At 46.4% G+C, this 23,842-nt stretch overlaps 1 protein-coding gene across 2 annotated transcripts in view; it reads right to left on the bottom strand.

Moving 5' to 3' along the window:
- Positions 1 to 549: 549 nt before the first annotated feature.
- Trit1 (tRNA isopentenyltransferase 1) overlaps positions 550 to 23,842 on the bottom strand; it is a 62,091-nt gene continuing 38,798 nt past the window's right edge. For both annotated transcript variants that reach the window (XM_063236165.1, XM_063236164.1), the window contains one exon: positions 550 to 22,793. In XM_063236165.1, the coding sequence (XP_063092235.1) occupies positions 22,627 to 22,793 (167 nt within the window). In that variant the 3' untranslated portion in view covers positions 550 to 22,626. The remainder of the gene's footprint in view (positions 22,794 to 23,842) is intronic.

The raw sequence follows: 23,842 nt of genomic DNA on the forward strand, positions 1-23,842 counted from the left end.
CTATCAGGGATCTTCCCTGTGGGGCACAGACAGAACAACCTATTGCTTATGTCATCCATTACAGACACACAATCATTCAGCAGGCGTTCAGACATTAATCCATTCTTGTCCCCAACCCGTAGGACAATGTTTGACTAAACCCAAAACAGAATCTAACTTTCCTGTCTAACACAGGCAAGGCGTGATCAGTGCCTCTTTTGTCCCACACAGAGGACAGAAACAAACAGGCTAACAGGCCAGCTAAGGGATGTCCCTGGGACAATCCTACCTTATATGCAGGCCCAACCTTACTGCATTCCTCATCCTCTTAGAGTCCAAAGAGGTCACTGCTGCCACACAGGGGCTCCTGCTCCTTGACCACTGAGGAGACTCCAACAAAAGAACCAAGGGGCACACCTGCTCATCTGCAAGTCAGACAGCAAGCCCCTGTTGCTCAGCAGGCCTCCACTGTAACCAAAATGGTCAGCGCAGTGTATCCAGGATGAGACCCCAAGAAATGTTGTGGGACACAGAATTAGACCCGACAAAAAAACGTGGCACCAAAGGCACTTGGAAGGCAAACAACTTTATTATGCTAGTGGGTTGGAGGGAATCTCAGTTCCAGATCACCAGCCATGTTTTGGCATAAGGCAGTTACTTATATAGGTTCCCAGAAGGAAGTACCAAAGGAAGATAACAAGATATTCTATAGTTGGTGACATATGTCTTATCATATATTGCTAGGCGAGATTTACTCTATGTAAGCTAATTGGGGTTACTAGTATACAACAAGCAGGAAGTATCAATTATTGTCTGAGACTAAGTTGAGTTGTCCTTGAAATGATAAGTCTTTGGAAACTTGAAAGCAGGCAAAAATATAACAAGATGCACTGTCTAACTAAGTTACACTTATCGTGCAGCTGCCATTGAAATGTCAAGGCTCATTAAGTTTTGTAGCTTTCTAATTATGGAAACAGGCTGTTTCCCAGTCTCATCCTTGACTAGTATTAGGAATATACTAGTATTAGAAATACAAATTTTAGGAGCCAGTGGAAGCCATGAGGGTCCCAAGAAGAGAAATCAAAAGCCAATTTGTCCTTCCCATGAGCCAACTGGCACGTGGGCTGGGAGACAAGAACACCACTGCCCTGGCCCCCCTTAAGCAACCAACTGATTCAGAGGAATGCAGGCTGAGTTGTTAGCAACTGAGATACAAAAATAACTTTATGCTTGTATTGTATGATTGACCTTGCAGGCTCAGAGCCAGTAGTCTGAGCATCTATTCAGAGGAAAACAATATGCAATATAGCAAATATGGAGGATTGCCTTCTGTCTTGATTTGAAATTCAATATTGTTCTCACTGTTTCATTTTGTTCCATTTGATTGTTTTATTTTATTCAATATTCTGTTTTGGTTGGTTTTATTCTGTTCTGTTTTGTTTGATTTTATCTGATGGTATGAGCAGTAATTTTGAAGATAACAAGAGGCATTATGATAGCCATTGTTGATTTCCTATTATCCTCTTTTGAAGTCCTGTATCATTTTTACTGTTTTGTTTTGATTGGCTTTATTCTATTTTATTTTTTTGAGTTTTATTCTTTTTAAAATCAAAAATATTTTAAATGAAATATAAATTTTAAAATTTCCTTTACATTTAACATTGCTCCAACACTTATGTTTCTACTTGGTCCCTGCAGAGACTTACAGTTGGGAATCACCTGCCTCATCTTCAGGCACTGTGATGGTAAGCAGCAGAGGCACAATTTTCCTGAGGATCTGGCCACTTCTTATGCATCCTTAAGTACTCTGAGATTTAGTGTCTGAATCCTGATTTAAGGAGAGGAGTCACCACGGATACTTCCTTAATGATCCTTGATTTCCACTTGGTAATTACTTGGTAGTGCCTTTCCTTTTTTTTTTTTTTTAAAGACAGGGTCTTTCTAGGTAGCTCAGGCTGGCCTTGAACTCACTATATAGCCAAGACTGACCTCAAACTCACAGCAATCCTCTTGTCTCAGCCTCCTGAGTGCCGGGATTATAAGCTTGTGCCACTACACTAGTCATCTTTTCTTTTATTTATTAGTATTACTTTTTTCTGTACTGGGGAAGTTAACCTAGAGCTTTTGTATTTAACTACATTTCTAGAACCCCATGCTCCTTTTAAATTGGAGACAATCTCACTAAGTCACTAAATTGTCCAATCTGGGTTCAGGCCTACAATCCTGCTTCAGGCTCCCAGAGTGCCAAGCTTATGGGCATGGGCCATTACTCCCAGTTCCACTTGATAATTCTTTCCCACCTTGTTAAAACTCTGCTGCCTTTATGTTAGAGTTACCTATTGTGGAATAACAAATTGCTACCAAATGTAGTTGCTTTTAAAAAATCTATTATCTTGCAGAGTCTGAGACAGGGCCCAGATGGCTTGGCTGGGTGGCTCTGGTTCAGGTCTCTCACAAGGTTACAGCCAGGGTATCGGCCAGGGCTGGAGTCACCTGAAGGCTGTAATTCAGGCCTGGAGGACCTGCTTCCAAGATGGTGTCTTCGCATCAGGAAGATGCTACTCACTGGGGGCTGCAGTTTCTCCACCTCACAGAGCTCTCCTCTCTTTGAGGACTGGTTGCGTATCCTCATAACAGGGCAGCAGCCTCTTCTGGAGCGAGTGATCCAGGGACAGCACGAGGAGGAAACTACCACGGTGCCTTTCATGACCCAGGTGCTCACCATCATTTTCATCAGAAGCAAGTTAAGGAGTCATTGCTCATTCGAGGGCAGGGCAGTTAGGCTCTTGGAGAGAGGAGCAATGGTAGACTTAGGGACATATGCCGAGCCCATCACAGCTGTTAAGCAGGATGACTTTTTAAGTTACTTTGTCTAGCTTTTTAAGATATCCTCAAGAATTGATCAGAATCACCCAGTCCAGGTCAGGCATGGTAGTGCACGCCTGTAATCCCAGCACTAGGGAGGCTGAAGGCAGGAAGGTTTCGGAGAGTTTGAAGCCAGCCTGGGGTACAAAGTGAGTTCCCTGAACTGCACAGGGAAATCCCATCTCAAAAAGACCTCCCCACAAAAAATCACCCAGTTCGTCATTACCCGAAGGAAGACTAAGTTTGGGGTTTTTTCCCCCCTAGAAATACACGTTTTTCTGTACTGATTCTTGTACATTATCAATATTCTAGGCTCTTCAGACTTTGGCACTATAATAGAAGATATTCTAGGTGGAAATTCATTATGATTGTTGTTTATTCTTTTCTCCTAGAAAGAGAAGGTATGTATTTAAGATATTTCAAAGAAATATTAAGAAATGTATCCAAGATTATTTGTTTATGGATAGTCACTAATAGTTTTTTTTTTTTGGAGGAGGGGATACTGGGGATGGAATTCATGACCTTGCACTTGCCAGGCAGGCACTTAAACCACTGAGCCAAATCCCCAGCCCCTCCAAGATTATTTGTCATCGTTACTTTTTTTAGTATTTACAATAAATCTTTAAGCTAAAAATATCAAAGCACTGCCGTCGTCATGCTTAAGAATTAAAATAAGCCAATGAAAGCTTAGTAGATATGAAAGTATTCATAAGCAATAGCAATGAGATGATTTGAGGGTAATATAAACTGGTGATTCTTGAGCCACAGCTGTAGCTTAATGGTAGATCCCTTGGCAGGCATGCATAAATCCCCCAGCATCACAAAAACAAAACACTAATGATTTTTCTACAACATTAAAAAAAACATTAAAGGGCTCCATAAACAGAGGTGGGTGGGGCCTCGCAGTTGGCCTGAAGGGCTGGTACAGCTCTCCCACAAGGGACCTCTGCAGGTCTGGTCTTCCGAAGCAGCTGCTGGGCTCAAGGGACTGGGGCGCAGTGGGAGAGACTGCAGAACAGACAGTGAAGCTGGCCTGGGAAGAGGGGTGCAAGAGGGGCAAGAACCAGCTGGGCTAAGGGGCTGCTCTGGAGAGGGACGATAACAGTGACTGGGGCACTCTCCATGCCCATGGCTCAGTAGCAAGTGTTTCCCATTTGTTACAGCACCTAATGGTTGCAGCATTCTGGTGATACTGTTGTTATCATCTCCACTTAACATAGGGTAGGAGTCTTGGCTGAGGTCACAGCAAGAGCCACTCAGTGTTCAGGAGTCATCTGTCCTGTGTGCTAAGCTGCCCCGATCCACCAGGGGGCAGAGGGAGGCCAGGGTTTCACACAGGCCCCATCTGAACTTTCTTTATGGTAGGAGATTTTGCTGATCAGGGTTTGACCCTCTGTTTCTCACGACCCCAGGCTCACCTGAAGGCCAGGATGGTTAGGGACCAGCTCAGGAGGCAGAGCTAATCAAGAGTAGGGTTCAGGGTCAGGATCAGAACCCCATCCTGCCAACAGTTTTGGCCCTAAGCCTGGACCCAGTTTACCCTCCACCCCCTGGGGGAATCCAAGAGGGGTATGGTAGGCATGGGCTCTGAGCCCAGGCTATGAACTCCACAGGCACTGAGCATCCACACAACTCCACTGTGCTGTGCACAGAAAGGACAGAGCTGCCACGTCGTAAGCAAGGCTCATGATGACTGAGTCACCTCTGGGTGGGGGTGTGTCTTCCTGGTGGGCTACTGTGAGAAGTGCAGGCACTGAGCACAGAGGATGTACTCAAGTAGTAGTAGCTGCTTTTATCATGAATAGCCAGGTGCCTAGCAGTGTGCAAGGCAGATGTCTGCTGTGCCTGTTGTCCTGGGAACGGGGGAGCTGAGTCCCACAGCCTGGGAGAGGTGGGGCTGGAGAGTTACAGTGTCCATCCGTCTCAAGAGGGCCCGTCTGCCTGTGGACAGTGAGCGCGCATCTGTGCAGGACATGCTCCTGTGGTTGACTATGAGGTAGGCACCACGATGAATAAGCAGAAATGAAACAGGTGAAAATTGAGGCTGGCCACACACAGCCCATTGAATTCCTGGACCTAGAGCCACAGCATTGAGCCCTGGTACTGGCCAGTCCTGAGGCTGTGGCTATGTCACCTCTGCTTACCCAGGGCTTGCTTATCTTCCAGGCCAAATTACACAGTGGAGGTTAGCGTATACCCTGGAGCGAACCCTGCCCTCAGGGTAGCCTTGGGGGCAGTGTCTGGGAATGGGTGCATCCTGAGTCAGGGCTCCCACAGGAGCAGGAGAATCCTCTAGGAAGGCTCTGCAGGAGCCTTGGGAGCTGTTTCTTGGGGACCCTCATGGAGCCTTTCCTTCCTGTGGAGGATTGGTTAGACCAAGAAGAAGAGTAAGTAGCCTCTGGATTGACCTCCTTTGTGGAACTCTGCAAAAATCCAGATGGGGGTGGATTTTGGCCTGGGGACAAAGGGTCCAAGGCCATTTTTGGGATCATCCTAATAGGCACTGCCCTATTTAGAGGATGGAGGACGGATCTGCACGAGACCACACAGGCAAGATGAGTAGGGTTCAAGGCCACTCCACGCCCAGCCCTCCTTGGCAAAGCTGGGGGCCCTGGAATAGGGCTGTGTCCACTGAGGAAAACAGCTGCTTCTTCTGAGTCACTGTGGGCAACACATGTCTTGGGAGCAGCCTGGACGGCAGTGGTCCCTAAAGCACAGGGTTGGCCTGAGGTCTGATGCCAGCCTGGTGCTCCTGGAATGGACCTGTTCGAAGGGAAGAACCGCACCGAGACATCTCCAGCCCAGGACTGCACCCTGAGACCTTGTACAGGACACAGGAAAGCTCAGTGAGAGGCTCCTCCTCAGGAAGCTGTTTGCCACAGAGACCACCCAACCCTTCCCCCTGCCCCAGAGACCTCCCTGCTTTCCGTTCCCCCAGTTTTTCTCCCAGGCCCTCCAGGTTCACTCCCCTAGGTCCCCCTGGTAAATGTGTCTTGCCAGGGGTTTTTCTTCTTTGTCACAGACCCACATTTTTCTACTTAGTACACTGGACAAATTATTGCTCTAGGGTAAAAACCCTGCTGGGGGGGTCCAGCCCCCAGAGCTGTGAAGCCACCTGACTGGAATGCAGAGGGGAGGGGTGGCAGTGATGAGCAGTTTAGCAAAATCCCTACAGGGTCCCTGGTGGAAATCAGGCTGGAATCCATGCGATGTGTAGTGACACCAGTGTGGAGTGACATTCTGTCTGCGATGCCCACCTGGGACAGCCAGGCAGGTGTTCCAGGTGGGGCACCCTGCCCAGGCTTCTCCAATGCCTCCTGAGGCCATGTAAGGACCTGGCCTGGCCTGGCCTGGCCTGGAGGTCAGGTTCCTCAGCTGTAGAGCTGCAGGGACATGGGGAGGCGGCCAGTGTGGCGGGAGAACTCCTTTGTACCAGGTATTTTCTCAACAGCCCGGCTGGGCTGCCTGCCAGGTGCCAGGGCGCGGCGCTGGCCTCCCGCCACACAAGCAGTTTTGCCGCCAAGTCCTGCACCGGCCTTGCCAGCCCTTTCCCGCGCTTCCCATGCCAGGCCGGCAAAGCAGGAGGCAGGGGCAGACAGAGCAGGCTGCGCTCCAAGCCCACCCAGCCCGCGACTCTGGCAGGGACCCTATGCCTAGACTGGAGAAGGCTGAACTCAAGATTCCTTGTGGCAATTGGCATTTGAAACTGGGTTCTTGAGAGGATACGGCTCAGTGCTAGAGCACAAGCCTGACGTGTGAGGCGCTGGCTTCAAGTCTGAGCACTGCAAAGACAAAAAACACAACAAAAGCCCAACTTCCCCCCAAAACAAATAAAACTGGATTCTTGCCAGGGAATGAGTTAAAATAAATAAATAAACCCTTGCTCAAAAATTGTGACAGGACCGCAACATTAGATATGGGTTCCATTTGGAATTTTTTTGAAACAGGATTTCACCTTGCAATGCAGGCTGGCCTTGAACTCACTACACAGCCCAAGCTGGCCTCAAACTCTGCAGCGCTCTTCCTGCCTCAGACTCCCAAGTGCTGGGATCACAGGTGTATGTACACCACCCGCCCATCCTACATTTAGACGTGAATTCATCTCCACCACTTACTAGCTATGGGACATGGGCAAGTAACCTCCCCTCTCTGGGCCTCATTTCTTCATCTGGAAAATGAGGATACACTGTAGTTACCTCAGAGGAGCAGGGTGAGGTCTTCACGCATTATTACACGAGTGTCCTGCAGTCCTGGACCGCGGTGAGGGCTGTGACTGTGTGCTGAGAATGTTGATCCAGACTCTAGGGTGAACGGAACACAAAGTCGTCCTCCCTCTGTGCTGCTAAAGGCCTCCTCCTGTCAGCTGCCTGTCACTGCCCTGGAATCACCCAGTGGAAATGGGGCCGCCTGTGCCATACTCCACCAGAGACGTTAGTAACTCAAGAGCAGGGCACTGCCAGGCCTCAAGAGGGACGAGAATTGTGATCTTAAAAGCCATAGAGCAGGCAGGCCACTTCCCTCTGTTTCCTATTCCTGTTCCTCTCACACTTCTGCTTCTCTTGTTTCTCTCAGCAGATCTGCAAGGCTGCCCAGCTCTTGGCCAACAGGTCAGGCGGCCACCAGAAATGACTGTGCTGTGAGGCAGGTGTGCCCCTAAGGGTTCCTGTGCTGTGAGTGTGGTCCTGTGTGGCAGTTCTGGGGTGATGGGACTGAGAGGGGGTCTGGAGCCAGGGGATTACCAGGTAGGTCACTGGGGTACAGCCTGAGACAGACTGAAGGGAGAAATAGCTCCCAGGGACCTGCAGAGGGAGTTCTTGCTAGAGTTCTTGTTACACAAGAGCAAGGCTGGCCTCTCCTGGCTGGCTTCCTCACTTGCCCTGTCATCTTTTCTGTGCATGTTCTTGGCACTGGGATATGAACCTCAATTAGGCCTTCACCAGAGCTGAGCAGATGCCACCAAGCAGAAGCCAGTGCCATACTCTAGACAGTGAATGTTTACATTTAAAAAAAATTTTTTTATAGTAAAAAAAAAAAAAGTGCCAGCCAGGCATGGTAGCACACACCTGTAATTCCAGCACTCAGAAGGCTGAGGCAGAAGGATAACCAGAAGTTCAAACCTGGGCTACACAGTGAATTTGGGACCAGCCTGAATCACACTGCAAGACCCTGTCTCGAAAAACCAGGGAAGACACATTGCCATAAACCCCCTCAAAATGCCTGAAATATTCTTCTTGCTTCAAATACCCTGATCACATTATCTTTTTTTAGACATGGTCTCGCTACCTAGTTCAGGGTGGCCTCAAACTTATGGCAACCCTCCTGCCTCAGCCTCCAGATACTGGACTCACAGGCATGCACCACCACGCCCATTTCCGCTTTCAACCTAAGAATGAGCCTCAGAGTGCCCGCCTGGTGTGAGGGGTACAGAGACAGCCCGACTCCCAGGGTGCTGCCCTCCCAGAGGCTCAGTCTGCCAAGTGTAGTCACGCAGAGCAGACTGGCTTCACTGCCCAGTTTTTCCCCGTTCCAGGTGGTAAGGTCAGATTGACGATGCTGAGATCTGCATTGTGAGACAAGGCTTCAGAGATTCCTAAACTGTCAGGAAAAGTGTTTGCAGAAAGTGGCTCTGGTGGGGCAGGCACTGGCGGCCCCACTTCTGCTGGATGATTCAAGGGTAGTGACAGGTAGCTGACAGGAGGAGGCCGTTAGCAGCACAGAGGGAGGACAACAGAGACTGGGCAGGTGGCAACAGCACTGCCCAGAGGCCACGGCTGGTTACAATGTGGCCTGGCTGCCGTCGGGGAGCTGGCCTGCTCCCGGGGGCCCCTCCATGCTGATTTCACTCTTCTTAGCGTTCACTTCCATCTCAGACCACTGGGATCTCATCTAAAATCAACTCCCGTCACTGCTCCCAACCTCCGAGGCGCTGAATTCTGTCCCTGAGAGCAGGGGGCTGCCCTTCCTGGTCCCCTACGTCAGAACCTTGACATCTTGCTTCCTTCAGAACTCTCTGGGTTCTTTTTTTTTTTTTTTTTTTTTTTGTCTTTTTCTTTTTTATCGGTACCGGGGATCGAACTCACGACTGCCTGCTTGCAAGGCAGGCACTTATGCCACTGAGCTAAATCCCCAGCCCCTGGACTCATCTTTTAACGTGTAAATCAGATCACATTTTTCTGTAGACAAATGTACAAACCAAAAATATTCAACTCTTCCTGTTACAATTAGGATAAAAACCCCGGTCCTTACTCTGGTCTCACGAGTTCTCTGAGCTGGCCCCTACCTACTTCTCTGACTGGCGCTTTTTACAAATCTCCCCACTCCCACCACTGGAATCCTCCAGACCCTCTTCACAGCCCAGGCCACCCCGCTGTTGGCACTCCCACACTTGCCCTGCCCCTGCCCCAGCCCCACATCGGGCAATTCAGGCGATGCCACCTTCCTTCCCCTGCGGCCGTCTGCAGCAGGAACGTGTCGCAGCACATACTAGTAACCCTACCTTGTTCCTCAGGCATGTCTTCATAGGACTTACTGACTCCTAATTGTTTACTTGTATATTTTTCTTTTCTCCCTACAAGAAGTTAAGCTCCGTTTAAACTGGTCTTAGTCTGTCTCGCTCTTTGATATTTTCCCAGCAGCAGAATTGAGTCTGGCACGTGGGAGACAATTTAAAAAAAAAAAAAAAAAAAAAGCCACTCCTGATGACTGCCTGGCTCACTTGGCTTCAGTGTTACACCACGAGGCAGCATGGCCCAGCACTTCAGAGCGAGGCTTCCCCACCTCCTACCTGTGCAAACTTGCACACACTATACACATCTTTTCTCTACAGCCCCTGGGTGCAAAACTGGAGGACCTCAGTTCCCCTCCCACGGGGTTGTTGTTTGAATGTGTTCACACACGGAGAGAGCATAAGGGCAGGCGGGAAACACATCTTCACTCCCACTAGCGTTATTAATCAAGAGGACCTTCATTTTCCACTTCTTAAGATTTTTTCAACTTTTATTGTTCTCCCTTCCACAGTTCCTTTTATCTTCTTTCTCCATCTTTCCAGGTTCCTGTGTTCTGGCAGAGCATCTGAAGTTTGCTTGCTTTGCTAGATTCACCTACTGCCTTCACCCCCGCATTCATCACTTGCAGACAGTCAGAACTTACTGCAGCAGGCGGGTCTTTAATCTCCTCCTGATCCTTCCTTATCTCAGATAGTTCTGTGTGCGGGATTGCTGCTTCTAAGTTACCACTTTTTGAACTATCAAAGCATCCATCAAGTATCACCTACTTTTCCTTCTGTTCCTTGCAGTGGGTTTTTTATGTGGAAGTACTTCCAAATCTCCAGATATGTCACCTTCTAAACTATCCAGTTTAGACCGAGGGTAATCGATCATCTTGGTTTGCTCCCTATTCTGTTCTCTATTTTTGAAACAGGGTCTCACTATGTAGCCCAGGCTGGCTTTGAACTCACAATAATCCTCCTGCCTCAGCTTCCTAAGTGGTGGGAATAGAGATATGTACCACCATACCTGGATGGTTTGCTCCTCCTGAGGGTACTCCAGGAACAGGAGCCTTCACTGCCAAAAAACAGGAAAGCCCCAGGCCAGACAAGATGGGGTGGGCAGCTAGCTCACAGGTAGAAATCTTTCACAGAAGGAGGAAACTCTTTCTAGTAGAACCTCTAGCTCCTTCCAGGTGGCATTTCAACATGTGACAATCTCAGAAATAAAGGAAATATCTGGGTTGGATGACGCATGCCTGTAATTCCAGCACTTGGGAGGCTGAGTCTTCAGGAGGATTGACACAACATAAAGGCCAGCCTGGAATACATACTGAGACACATATAATAAATACATAAATAAAATCCTTCGGCCCAAAACCTCCCTCCAGCAAACAGGCCTCTTTCCTTCCTTTCAGAACTTCAAAACAGAGTACTAACTGTCCTCATCTTCTCTCTTCATTCACTCCTGAAACCACAAAATATGACTTTAATTTCTAACCCTTTTGAACCTTAACATTACAATTGATATCCTCACTAAAATCCAAGATACTTTTGTGATTTTTTAGAATCTTGTCTTGTTTGAGACGGATTCTCACTATGTAATCCAGGCTAACCTCTGAGTAGCCCAGGCTGGCATTGTGAACTAGGAGGCCTCCTGCCTCAGCCTCCCAAGTGCTGGGATTACAGTCGCATGCCAACCACACCTTGCTGACAGCTACTTCTCATTCCTTTCTGTCTGTGGCCTCTGTGATTTTTTCCCTGCTAACCACTCCCCTCTCAAAGCTCTTTGAGATGCTATCCATGCTCCTCAATGTTATTATGCCCCCTGCTCTAGTGACCTCATGTCTTTTCAAAGCACCAATCCTGATGATCAAGAGATTCTATCTCTACCCAGAATGCAACCTGCGCTCAACCTGATGATCTAGTTCCTTACCATACTTCCCACCAGACTTCTTTACAAATAGCCCAGTCTCAAAAAGTCCCAAACCAAACTCAGCCTCAGCCCAAACCTGTTCTTCCTCCAGTGTTCACATCTTGGCCAAAGAATGCAGCCCCATCCAGCCAAGTGCTCAGGTTTGCACCCCTCCTCCTCGCCAGCTCTATCCAGTCCTGTCTGTGTAACCTGCCTATACCTTACTTGTCCTCCTGGGCCGTTCTCCAAATCAGACTGATCTCACCATCACACACATCCAACATAGGGATTTTCAGATTAATGGTTTATGGGTACTTGTGACCTGGCTCCTATAGATGTCTCCAGCCTTTTCTCCTAACACCCCGCTTTGCAGCCTGATGACATCCCCCCCCCCAAAAAAAAAAAAAAAAACTTCCCAGACTTCTCTGGAGAAGTCTGGTGAAATCATGTGTGTTCCCTGAACACCCCTATTTTCCCCTGTGCTGAAACAGCACGTAAGATTTGAACCCTCTGAGGATAGACTCTGATCTATAGCAGTGAGAACAGCACTTAGTCTGCTCCATGTCTTATGAGACAGAAACAGATGTTCCTAACTATACAGCTCTTGTTTACTTGATTAGGCTCCCGAGGTCCTTGACTTCAAGTTATTATCAGGTAACTAAAGAAAAAGTTACTTTGTTGGAGGCTCATTCAAAATAGTCAGAATTGCAGCTAGCACTGCATAGTGGAAAGAAGAGCCAGCCTCCCCAGCCAGGGGACCAGGTTCCTTCACAGCTGTGTGACTGCTCCTATGGGTGACTTGCTCAACCTCAGCAGAAGTGTTGTTCCACCTGCTGCTACAAATCTAGCTCAGTGATTCAATGCATTTGAAAACTGACCAAACTGTGTCCAGTGGTGTGTTCCAGTAGTCTCAGCTACTCAGGAGGCCAAGACACAAGAATTCACTGAACCCAACAGTTCAAGGTCAGTCTGGGCAACACAGTGAGATCATCATTCAAGAAAGTGGAAGGGATGGAAGACTGGACTGGAAAGAAAAAAGGGAGAGAGGGAGGGAAGGAGGGTGAGAAAGCAGAGAGGAAAAGGGTAAAAAGATATTTATGTAAAAAACTTGAACAGGTTGGACAGCATTTCCATCTGTCATCAGAAATGCCCATTCCATGCAACTTCATCTCATTGTGCAGATACGGGATATAGGGTCTCGCTATGTAGCCCAGGCTGGTCTCAGACTCACAGTGATCCCCTTGCTTCAGCCTCCTGAATGCTGGAATTACAGGCATGTGCCACCATGCCTCCAAGCATACAGGCATTTTTTTTTTTTTTCTTTTTCTTTTTTATCAGTACTGGGGATTGAACTCACAACCACACACTTGCAAGGCAGGCGCTTACCCCACTAAGCTAAATCCCCAACCCCAATACACGCATTTTTGAATCCACAAGTGACATTTATACAGAAGTCTAATCCCAGGCATGGTGACACACATCTATAATTCCAACTACTTGGATGAGGCAGAGGAATGCAAGTTTGCAACTAGCCTGGCCAATTTAGCAAGAACTTGTCTCAAAATCAAAAATAAAGGGACTGGGGATTTAGCTCAATGGTGTAAGTGCCTGCCTGGCAAGCACAAGATCATGAGTTTGATCCCCAGTACCAAAAAAATTTAAAAAATATATAAAAAGGACTGAGGATGTAGCTTGGCCAGAGTGCACCTGGGTTTGATCCCTAGTACCGGGAAAGATTTAAGGTACATGTTCATATCGAAGTCTAGATCCCTCAAGTTCAATGAGGTTAACGAAGAAGCTTCCACAGGCAAAAGCTATGGGTCTGTGACGTTCCCTGGACACTGGCTTTGAGGGGACTCATTGACCCACTCCTGCTAAGAGCCTGACCCCAGCCTCACAGCTACCCATGCATGGTCCCAGGGCCTCCCAGAGGTGGAGCCTTCCTTCTGCAGGGTGTGGAGGACCACTGGGACAAGTCCCTTTGAAAGAAGAGCAACTATCTCCATTTTGGATAAACTTGGCTCTACCTGCCTGTATTGGTTTGTACGGAGCTGGTTGGGCTATTTCTTTGTTCCTTCAAATTGGCTTTACGCCTTTGAAATTGGGCTAGCTGAGGAGCTGATGTGTAATCTTTGAAGTTCCTGTTTCCCACCCAGTGACTCCCAGAAAAGCATGGTTGAGCCAGCAGGGATGGAGAGCCATGCTCCATGCTGTTGGCTGGGACCAAGCCTCGAGAAAGAGGTTGACTTTCAGGGGAAAAAGATTGTATATCAGAACTGAAGTGCTGACCCCAAAATATTAGATCCTACCTCAGCTGTGTTACACAGATTATTTTCTGAATTTTTTGTCCTCTGCATATTATAGAGGTGATCTCAGGCCTCCTACCCAGCCCGGCTCATGGTGTCATGTATTTCCCACCTCTCTGTCACTCATCCCCCAATGACTCTCCTCAGGGAGAATTAATAAAACCCAGGTTGGGCCCTGGGTCATGGCCTTTGTTCCGGTGACCCACCATTGTGGCTGGACATAGGATCCCTTTGGCTTCTCATAACTGTGTGTGTGTGTGTCTTTATTCTCACCTTGGGTTGCACTGGAAGTGGCAGATTGGAATTAACTTGCTAGAATTCCAGTAACTTCTCCATGGGACTGGAATGGGATCTCTATTGCAGGGAAGTCCTCGGGTTGCCTCTAAAGGCTGTAGTCACAAGACCTGGGCTTCTCTCTTTTATCTCCCTCGTACTGTGAGGCACTACTGTGGACCACTGATGTGTGGCCTTCATGGCACCAATCCCATCCCTGCCCACTTGGAGGAAACTCTCCCCAGTCCTAGTCATGTGTTTCTCCAGGAACCTGCCACGTACTGAGGTGACAGGTTTTCCTGCTAAGAGGGGGACAGCAGAATGCAGCTCAACTTAGTCTTCCCCTAGGACTAAGGTCACTTCAGGGCCACCACTTCGCAGTGGGGGAAAGGTATAAATGCCAAGTGTGGAAGCTTCCATGACCATCTGAGGAAAGTGGGTTCACACGGAGGGAGAAGTGAAGTCGGCATGCAGAGACGGGAAATGGAAGCAGGACAGTGCTGGCAGTGTCTGAGTCCACGATGGCAGTCATTCCCGAGGCCCAGCTGCAGCCGGCTGCCCTTCGGGGGTTAGGGGGGCTCAGATGTCTGACTCTTCCTTCTAGCCTATGAATCAATAAATCCTCCTTTGTACCTAAATTAGTTCAAACTGGCTTCTAGTCTGACGATTGAAATAACATCAACACTCTGTTAATCACTTAAATACTATTAAGTCTGTTTCTTCATTTGTACAAACTACTTCAAAGGTTTTCTGGCGAGACATACGTACCTTTGTAAAAACCCTGCTGAAGGGGGAGAGGGAACAGGAATAGAAGTGATCATATGATACATATATATATGTTCCAATTCCCCAGGCTGAATGTAAATTGTATCGCAACAATGTATCAAAAAAGAGAAGGCTGAGGGTGTGGTTCTCTTGTAATTCTAGCCCTTGGGAGGCTGAGGCAGGAGGATCACTGTGCATTCAAGGCCAGCCTGTACTACATAGTGAGTTCAAGGCCCGTTTGAACTACATAAACTGTCTCGAAACAAAAACTCCCTTCCCCCAAAATACCCAAAACAACAACTAAACAACTTTGCTGAGCTATACATTTGTAAGGAATAATTAAGATACCTGATGATAAAGATGACAGCAGGTACTACGTAGTTTGGAATGAGCTTTAGCTCAGCTCTGCTGCTAGAAAAACAAGTGAGCTGCTTCAGGGTGGGCAGTAAGCCCACAGTGGACACCCACCGTGTGTCTGTCCAGATGCCCTCCCTCCCACCAGCCCCCACAGCCTCCTTCTGGGAATCATTCCACCCCCACTCCAGCCATCTGGTTTCCATAGGAACTACCCCATCCCTTCAAGAATCCATGCCAGCCTGGTTGACAGGCCTCAGGGTAAACACTAGACCCAATGTGGGCTAATGGACCCGTCTTTGGGCTTCCTTCTAAAATTGTGGAAAACACAACATAAAATTTACCATCGTAACCATTTCTAAGTGTGCAGTTAAGCACATGCACACTGTTGCACAACTGATCTTCAGAATTTCACCTTGCTTAAACCAACTCTCATTAAACATCCCCATCCCCCCCAGCAACCATCACATTCTTTGTTTCTATGAAACTGATACTCTACATAAGTGGAACCATGACACACACTTGTCTTTCTGTGGCTGGCTCATTTCATTAGCAGAATGTTCTCCAAGTTCATCCATGTCACAACAGAGGTCAGAATGTCCTCCCTTCCTAAGGATGATTATCCTGTCATAAGTATACACATTTTGTTCATCTATTCATCCCCAGAAGAATGCTTAGGTTACTGCTTCTGCTGCTTGGCTATTGTGAATGCTGCTACTATGAAAATCACAGTGTAAATATATTGCGAGGTCCCACTTTCAGTTCTTTAGACACATATCCAGAAGTGGGTCTGCTAGGTCATACAGCAGTTCTGCTTTTGATTGATTGAGGAACTGCCATTGCATTTTCTACAGCAGTGGCTCCATTTCCCATTCTGACTGGGCACAAGGTCTCATTTCTGCACAATTGCTAGCACCTGTTGTGTTTTTGCTGGTAGCCATTCTAATAGGTGTGAATTGCCCTGAACTTTTGAACTTAGAACCAGAGAAAGCATCAGCACCACCTCCCTCTGGCTGTTGAGGTTGCAGGAGATGACACTGGGTGCTACTGGCAGCACTACCTATGCTGCATACAAAAAGCCAGTCTTCAAAAGAGAGAGGGTCTCCACGGCCTTGGGTTAGACAGTACAAGTTGGCTCTAGGCACTAGATGCTTCCCTGGTTTTGAATCCGATGAAACACCTCAGTGACCAGGTTACATTCCTTGATCGCCTTTTAGAAGTAGTTGGGATCTAGTAATACACACATTTTAAAAAGCCTGTTGGTATAAGCCCAAAGTCCAGCACTCAGCAGGACTGCTACAAATTCAAAGCCAGTCTGGGTTACATAGTGAGTTCAAGGCCAGCCTGGACTACATCGCATGACACTATGTCAGAACAAAAACAAAAATCTTACAGGAATGCCCTTGGAGAAGCCGCATGTAGTCATTAAGAGTGTGGGTCTGGAGTCGGCCCAAATTGGCTTCAAATCCTAATTCAACAGATGCCACAACTTAATGTAGTAATCATTTCATAAAATGTGCATATATCAAATCATTGTTATGTTCCTCAATATATGCATTTGGTCAACTACAACTTGATAAAGCTGGAACAATGTAAAGACTGGTTCAAAATGAAAAACAAAAGCAACACATACGCACACACGAATGCTTATGAACACCTTTCAAAGCCATAGGCCCTTGCAGGTGCCAGTGATAAATCTGAACAATGGACAAAATCCTTGCCCCTTAAGAGCTTTCTAATATCCAGGAAATATTCTGCATGTCTACTCTGTACCAGCCACTGTCAAACTCTCTGGACATACTGGCTCCTTCACCAAGTGGTGATAACACACTGCCTCGTCTGTTTGTTTAAGGAAATCCTGAAAGGTAGGCATGTGCGTCGCATACCATGCCTGATGCCTGCCCAGCAAGCACGCTGAGTGGCCACATCTAGGGAAGCACGCCCCACAGGGTCTGGCCTCAGTGTCTACCAGGCACTGTTTATGTTCCACACTGGTCTCAGAATAGGACTCACATCCTGATAGCATTTATTACCCGAGGCGGCAAGAGACATAATGATCTGTGTGCTGTGGCAAAACGAGAAGGTGCAAGATCCTGGAGCCACCGACTTGTTTCAAATCCTAACTGCTCTACTCAACCGCTCTGCTGTTCTCTCAACAGTAAAACAGCTCATCGTCACAGTGACAGCATTACCTCATAGGCTGCTGGATTTAATGAGTATGTGTCCAAATACTTAAAACAGTGGCTGGCACAAAGTGCTGTGTAAGTACTCACCAATATTACTACTACCGTGATGTATGAATTGTTAAGGCTCACACAAGAAGGAAAAACCAAGCCTCCCGAGAGAATCCCAGGGAGCTTTCTCTAAGCAAAAGACATCATGTTTAGCCTCAAAGGATGTGTAGGAGTTCATTAAGTAAAGAAAGCATTTCTGGTGATGGAAACAATTTGAGCAAGTAAGCTAAAGGAAGAAAGTATGCACATTCTAACCAACCCATGAGCCAAACCTAAGGGCTGAAACCTAGGAGGGGGGCAAGCAAGGGGCAAGGCATTATTTTAGGCCACTGGCAAACCAGTTTATCTTAAGTCTGAGCTTGCTTTGATATGTGCTTTTCAGGAACTGACACCACACCACGAACCAACATTTTAACAGTACTAATACATTTTCTCCAATAAAGTAAATATATCCAATCTGTGCCTCTTATGATGTTCCCTGGAATTTTATACATGAGGAAACCGAGGCTGTTTAAACAATTTTCCAAAGATTGCACAGATAGTGTGCTAGACAGGAGGCTGTTTGGCTGCAAAGACAAATTGTTTCTCCCCCATACAAAGCCATCTGGAGGTAGGCAGTTGGTCATTGGTTGACTTATTCCTTGAGGCCACCAAAACCCTTTCCAGCTGTCCTCCCTACCACCTTCAGGGATTCAGCCCCTGACCCTGCAGCGCACATGCTTATATTTCCCGGAGTGCCTTTTTCAAATGCAGTGGTACTTCAATTCACAAACTTAATGTTGTCCTGGATTCTGGTTGCAAACAGAATTGGAAAAGCACCAAATCAAATTTCCATGTAAGATTGACATTGAGCTTAACTACTGACTTTGATCTGGTTCTCGTCCAACTCGGTTTGCATCCAGAATCATAGAAAGAATCAAGTTCATGAACCAGGGCACCATTCTTGTCTTATAGTCTCACCTAGTAAAGATTTGGTCAAACTTCACTTTTTGAAATATTTCAGAGGTCAGGTCATGTGACCCACTAATTTCACAGATGGGAAAATAGAAACTTGCCTCTGGCAAATATCTAATTAGTCAAAAGAGGTCGGAATACAGTGTTCTTTCCACAATACCAATTTAAGGAAAACAGCAAGTTATCCACCAAATCTGTTCTTCCCTTCTTTCTTGGCACACGCTGCCTCCCATTTCCCGGCTCCTAGGAAGTAGGTGCACAGGCAGATGCTGGGGTGCCACCTCAGGGCCAGGTCTCGGCCTCCTCCTGTGCCCTTTCCCTGCCTGCCCCCTGGGACCAGTGACCCAGCCGGCCTCAAGCATGCAGCGGAGGACAATGCTCCTGAGGGCAGGGAAGCAATATGATACCAAGGACCTGTATCCCTGGATGACCATCTGGAGCAGAGCTGCCCCACTGACCTAACTGCTCTCTCGGAAACGCTGACTCCCCTCAGAGCTGTGAGAGAAGAGAAAGAATGGACTGGCTTGTTTTCTTTTTAAGCCACTGTACTGTTGAGCCTCTTTGTTAGAGCTTAGCTTTTAACCCTAACACAGCCATGTACCTTCCTTTGTACATATTCAGAACAGCTTTACGAATTACCAGCTAGTCAATATTTTAGAGAATGGCCCTCACCGCTTAAGTATGTTTTAATCAAAGAATGAGATTCCACCCCAAGATTACTTTTTTTTTTTTTTGATACTGGGAATTAAATCCAGGGCTTTCACACTGACCTACATCCCCAGCCTTTTTATTTTTATTTTTGTTTCCAGACAAGTTCTAAGTCTCTAAGTTACCCATAATGGGCTCAAACTTGTGAACCTCCAGCCTCAGCCTCCTACAGTGCTGAGCTACCTGGCTCCAAGACTACTTAATGATTGAAGCAGACTACTTTTGTAGAGGCTTATATAGTTTCATGCTTTACTATTTCATGGTGCTGGGAATATAGTCACTGCATTCATAAAAGCTTGCTTTCATGAGTGTGTGTGTGTGTGTGTGTGTGTGTGCACACGCGCGCGCACATGCGTGCGCTGCTGTTGTTGCTAGCATTGAACGTGCTACGTGGTTTCTGCTTTCCCCTTTGCTGAGGACTGAACCCAGGACCTTATGAATACTAAGCAGGTGCTCTATCACTGAGCTACACCATCAACCCTCTGATGGTCTCTGTGTGTGTGTGTGTGTGTGTGTGTGTGTACATACTGAGTTGTTTTAAATACAAAAATCCTTATTGTTGGAGCCAGGGTGTAGCTCAGAGGCACAGTGCCTGTCTGGCAAGCAAGAGGTTCAAAGTTCAATTCCGGTACAAAAAAAACAAACAACAAAAACCACCAACACTTTGTTGTTAAATGTAGAACTGAGGCTAAGAATATAAATAATTACTGAGAGTTAGAAAAGATCAAACCATGTATCTAGACTATAGATCAATCCATGCTTGGACCTATACAAACAAGCAAAATATCTTAAAGACTAAACATCTGGGGCCAGGGATTTAGCTCAGCGGCATTAGCGCCGGCCTTGTAAGCAGGCAGTCCTGAGTTCGATCCCTGGTACCCATAAAAATGAAAAAGACAAAAAAAAAAAAAAAAAAAAAGACTAAACATCGAACTCTCTCTTCAAAGTACTTCTTAATTTCTTAACACCACTTGAACCATAGGAAATACCAAAAGCCTAATCAAGGTTTCTTCTGACAGCTTGAGTGCTGGAATTAATTACCAAAGCCATTTAGGCAGCACCAGTGATGGACTAGAGCCTGGGGCCTGGGTGGAAGGGCTCTGCTCCTCGGGAACTGGCTGAGGCCAGACAGAGCAGACCAGCACTCATCCTCACTGCAGACTGATGAAGAGCCCAGCATTGCTCTCGATGGTCTTTCCTAACTATCGGATGAGATTTACTGTAAGATTCTGTAGTCCAGTGAAGAGAAGGCCTAAGGTCTATCAGGGTTTTGCTGGCTTGCCCTGTGACAAAGACACATCCACATCCGGCCTAATGCGTATAGGAATAGTCTAAGGATTCTTTCATCTCCACACCAATGACAACAAAAGGCAAAAATCTACTTTCCTTCCCTATACTCAGCAGAGCCATTCAGTGGGCCGGAGGCAGAAGGAAGTTCTACGCAGGGCGATGCTGGTGTGCACACCTTTCTAGTGTTCTGTCTCCCCAACCCCTTTGGCAGGCGGTGAGGGAAACCCACCCCACTGAACTGCCAGTGCCTGGGAGCAGGGACACCAGACTCAAAGCAAAGTGCCAAAAACTCAGCCAGCACAAAGTAATGAGCTAGTGAGAATTACTGCTCCGGATTTTTTTTTGTGGTTCCAGGGATTGAACTCACGACCTCACACTTGTCAGGCAGGCACTTATGCCACTGAGCATAGCCCCATACTCCAGATATTTCAGATGAAAGGATTAGGGGCTTTTTGAGGTAAGATTATTAAAACTTGTCTTTCTTGTTTGTCCACTGAGTCTTTTTTAAGCTTTCAAACATATTTTACAACTCGAGTGAGAAGCATTTCAGAGACGAAGCTTCCTGACTACAAACAGCCAGTTTAAAACAGTGCTAACATTTATCAGGTTCACTTCTGTCCCGTGTGGCTGCTGGTTCTCTGTGCTTGTGACTGGGCCTGGGTCTCCCACCAGCTCACAGTCTGTCCCCACCGGCTCTGAGAGGAGATAAGGCATCTGAGTGCTTGGCACCGCACACCTCACAGACAGCACTCATCTCCACACCCAGGGAGCAGATTGGCTTCCCACCCTGCTAGCACTTGGTAAATGGCCTGGGGAAATCAGATCACAGAAAGAATAAGATGGAGTGGATACAATGGTGTTTCTTCTTTGACTAGAGAATAAACGTTCTTGGAAGTGGAACTGGTAAAAGGTGGTCAGGCTCTACAATTCAGCACTGCTAAAAGGTTAACAGGCAGGGAGTGATGGTGCACACCTGTGATCCCAGCATTCTGGCAGAAGGAAGGAGCACCTCAAGTTCAAGGCCAGCCTGAACAACTTAACAAGACCCTGTCACAGAACACAATACAACACAACAAAAGGCAATCTATGTGGTTGAGTAAACATATTTAACAAAAATTGCTTTTTTAAGGTCTAGCAGAAATGATTCCTTCCCTTCTTTCAACCAAAATTCTGCTTTTCTGGCCTCTGATAGTCTTACCTAGCCTGACTGTCTATGTATGCAAAGGAGACTTACAAGCTTCCCGAAAGCAAGAATCACAATTCATCTCTGTATACCCTCTCGTCTAGTTCAGGGCTATCTGTTCAGAATAATATATTCTGAACAAATATATTGAGGCAGGCGTCATTACTCAATGGGCACACTAAGACTGATGAAAAATTTTATAAACAGTGATAATAACTGCACACTACTATGAATATATAATGCTGCCCAACTCTGTATCTAAGGATATTTAGATATTTCCTATTTAGAAATATCCTTGTATTATATATAAATATCTATTTAATATTGAAGGTATCTCAAGTCACTCCAGAAAAAAAAGACTTCAACTGGAAACAACAAATTTCCAATAAAAGATCCTTTCTGGACATCTTCCAGGAATATAAAGTACACAATATATATCAGCTACACAAACATGGTCTATGAAAAATGTCAAGCTGGGGATTTAGCTCAGCGACATAAGCGCCTGCCTTGCGAGCAGGCAGTCACGAGTTCGATCCCTGGTACCGATTAAAAAAAAAAAAAAAAAAAAAAAAAAAGAATGTCAAGACTAAACTATCAAATTGATAACAGTATATTATGTATAAATTAAACAGACATAAATATCTTTTTTTAAGGATGATGGAGGATGTCACAAAGTTTTTCTTTATTTTATCTTTCAATAAAAACATATATATTTCTACCTTAATACAAAGTCAACAGTGATAGCCATTATTATAGGAAATCAACGGATTTCAGTCTTTAGGCTTCAAGTTGCGGGTCACAACTACCTTGATCTGATTTCCTCCTCTGTGGAATTCCAAGAGCAGGCTTGGTTTATTTAATCCTCTGATTGAGGCTGGTCTTTCCTGCCAATCCCTCAAATCCAGAACTCCTGATTTGTGGCTCACAATACTTCGGTCATCTATAAAAGCATCTGGAAATTAGGTATTTTTAGTCAGAGACAAAAAACTTCTTTTATGAGATGTAGTAAGCCCTAGTATTTACCACTAAAAAGATTTTCAGGTTTAACACTGTGCAACCTTGTCTTTTTAAAAAATAGAAACTTTAAGGTTCAAAGAAAAGGAAAAAACCTCAAATGCACTATACCCGACCCAACAGCCACAGGAGTCGAAAGACTTGCTGTTTCCATTGCAGAGAATGTAGGACTTAAGCTTCACTATCAAATAAAAGAAAATGGCAGGGCTTCCTGCACAGTACTCCTCAGCCCACACGGAGGGAGACAGACCGCCTGCTCTGCTGGGCCCCAGAGCCTCTGCAGAGGTCCCTGGAGATGTTTCCTAAATGCTGCTCTTCAGCTCTGGGTCATTCTGTCCCGGGGCTCCGTCCTCTTTAGGTTCAGTATCACAGTCAGGGGAAGTAGTCTGGCTTCCTGTGGTACTGATGGCATCTGAATCCAGTCTTCTTTTCTTCAGTTGGTGCAAGTGGGATTTGGATTTTACATGCGCTGAGAAGACAATGCACACACACATACATATATACACAAAGCCAGCTCATTAGGGTTTTTTAGAATTCATTCTAAAAGTAATTAAATTTATACAATCTTTTTCTTTAATAATAACAAGTCAACATATGTCTTGCTACAGCTGTTTAGCATTTTTAAGGAAAAAGTAAGTTATGGCCAGCTTACTTATTAGCTAGACAGAAATACAGTACATCAAAGTGCACAACAGTCTTGCAGGCCAGTCCATTCTGATCATTGTACACAAAAGGAAACTGAAGTTCAGAAAGGGCTTACAATTTGTCCAAGGTCACACAGCCAAGTAAACTCTTCTGCTTCGAATTAGGACTCCAAAGAGAGAGTCCTCCCCACCTTCCAGAATCAGACCTCTAAGATATCAGATTTCCTATCATAGAACCATTTCAACTCAAGGCTACAATGTTAGAAATTCAAGCCCTCACCTGTGCCTCACCCTGTAAATGTGAGGGCCAGAGCTGCCTCTCCACTTTCTGCCTGGCTTCTCCTGGTCCCACATCCCTGGGCTGTGTCAGCTCAGTGTCTGAAGGACTAATCCACAAGGCCCCCATTTGCCACATACAATGCTCCACAGAGCCAGCAAAGGGCGTGGCCTGTGCCACCTCTTCTGAGGGTCCAGCAGGGGAGCTGGACCCACTGCTCTCTAGTTGCTAACCTCTTATCCAAGACCATTCTCACCCCCCTGTCTCACTTATACAGGCTTTTTTACTATCCTGCTCCTTTTCAAGAAAATCTCATCTGGGAATACCAAAAGAGAGAAACGACTAGATTAAAGTATTTTATACACATGAAAAACATTTGTATTTTTAGAAGCGAGTATAAGTAAGGAAGAGGTTAGACGTCAAAGAACTGTACTAGTAGAAAAGTCAGCTTTGTTTTCCACTGAGAGCCTAAGGCAAAAGCTGGGCCCTGGCCTGACTCTCCATGGCAGCAGGAGATGGGAGCAAGGACTTGACAGATGGCACTATAGAAGGGCTCACACAGCTAAGCTCACAAAGGCTCACAAATGTTGTTTCTCT

Source organism: Cavia porcellus, unplaced genomic scaffold, assembly GCF_034190915.1.
Source record: "Cavia porcellus strain 051 isolate PalLab524CR breed Dunkin Hartley unplaced genomic scaffold, mCavPor4.1 scaffold_25, whole genome shotgun sequence".
Lineage (NCBI taxonomy): Eukaryota > Metazoa > Chordata > Mammalia > Rodentia > Caviidae > Cavia > Cavia porcellus.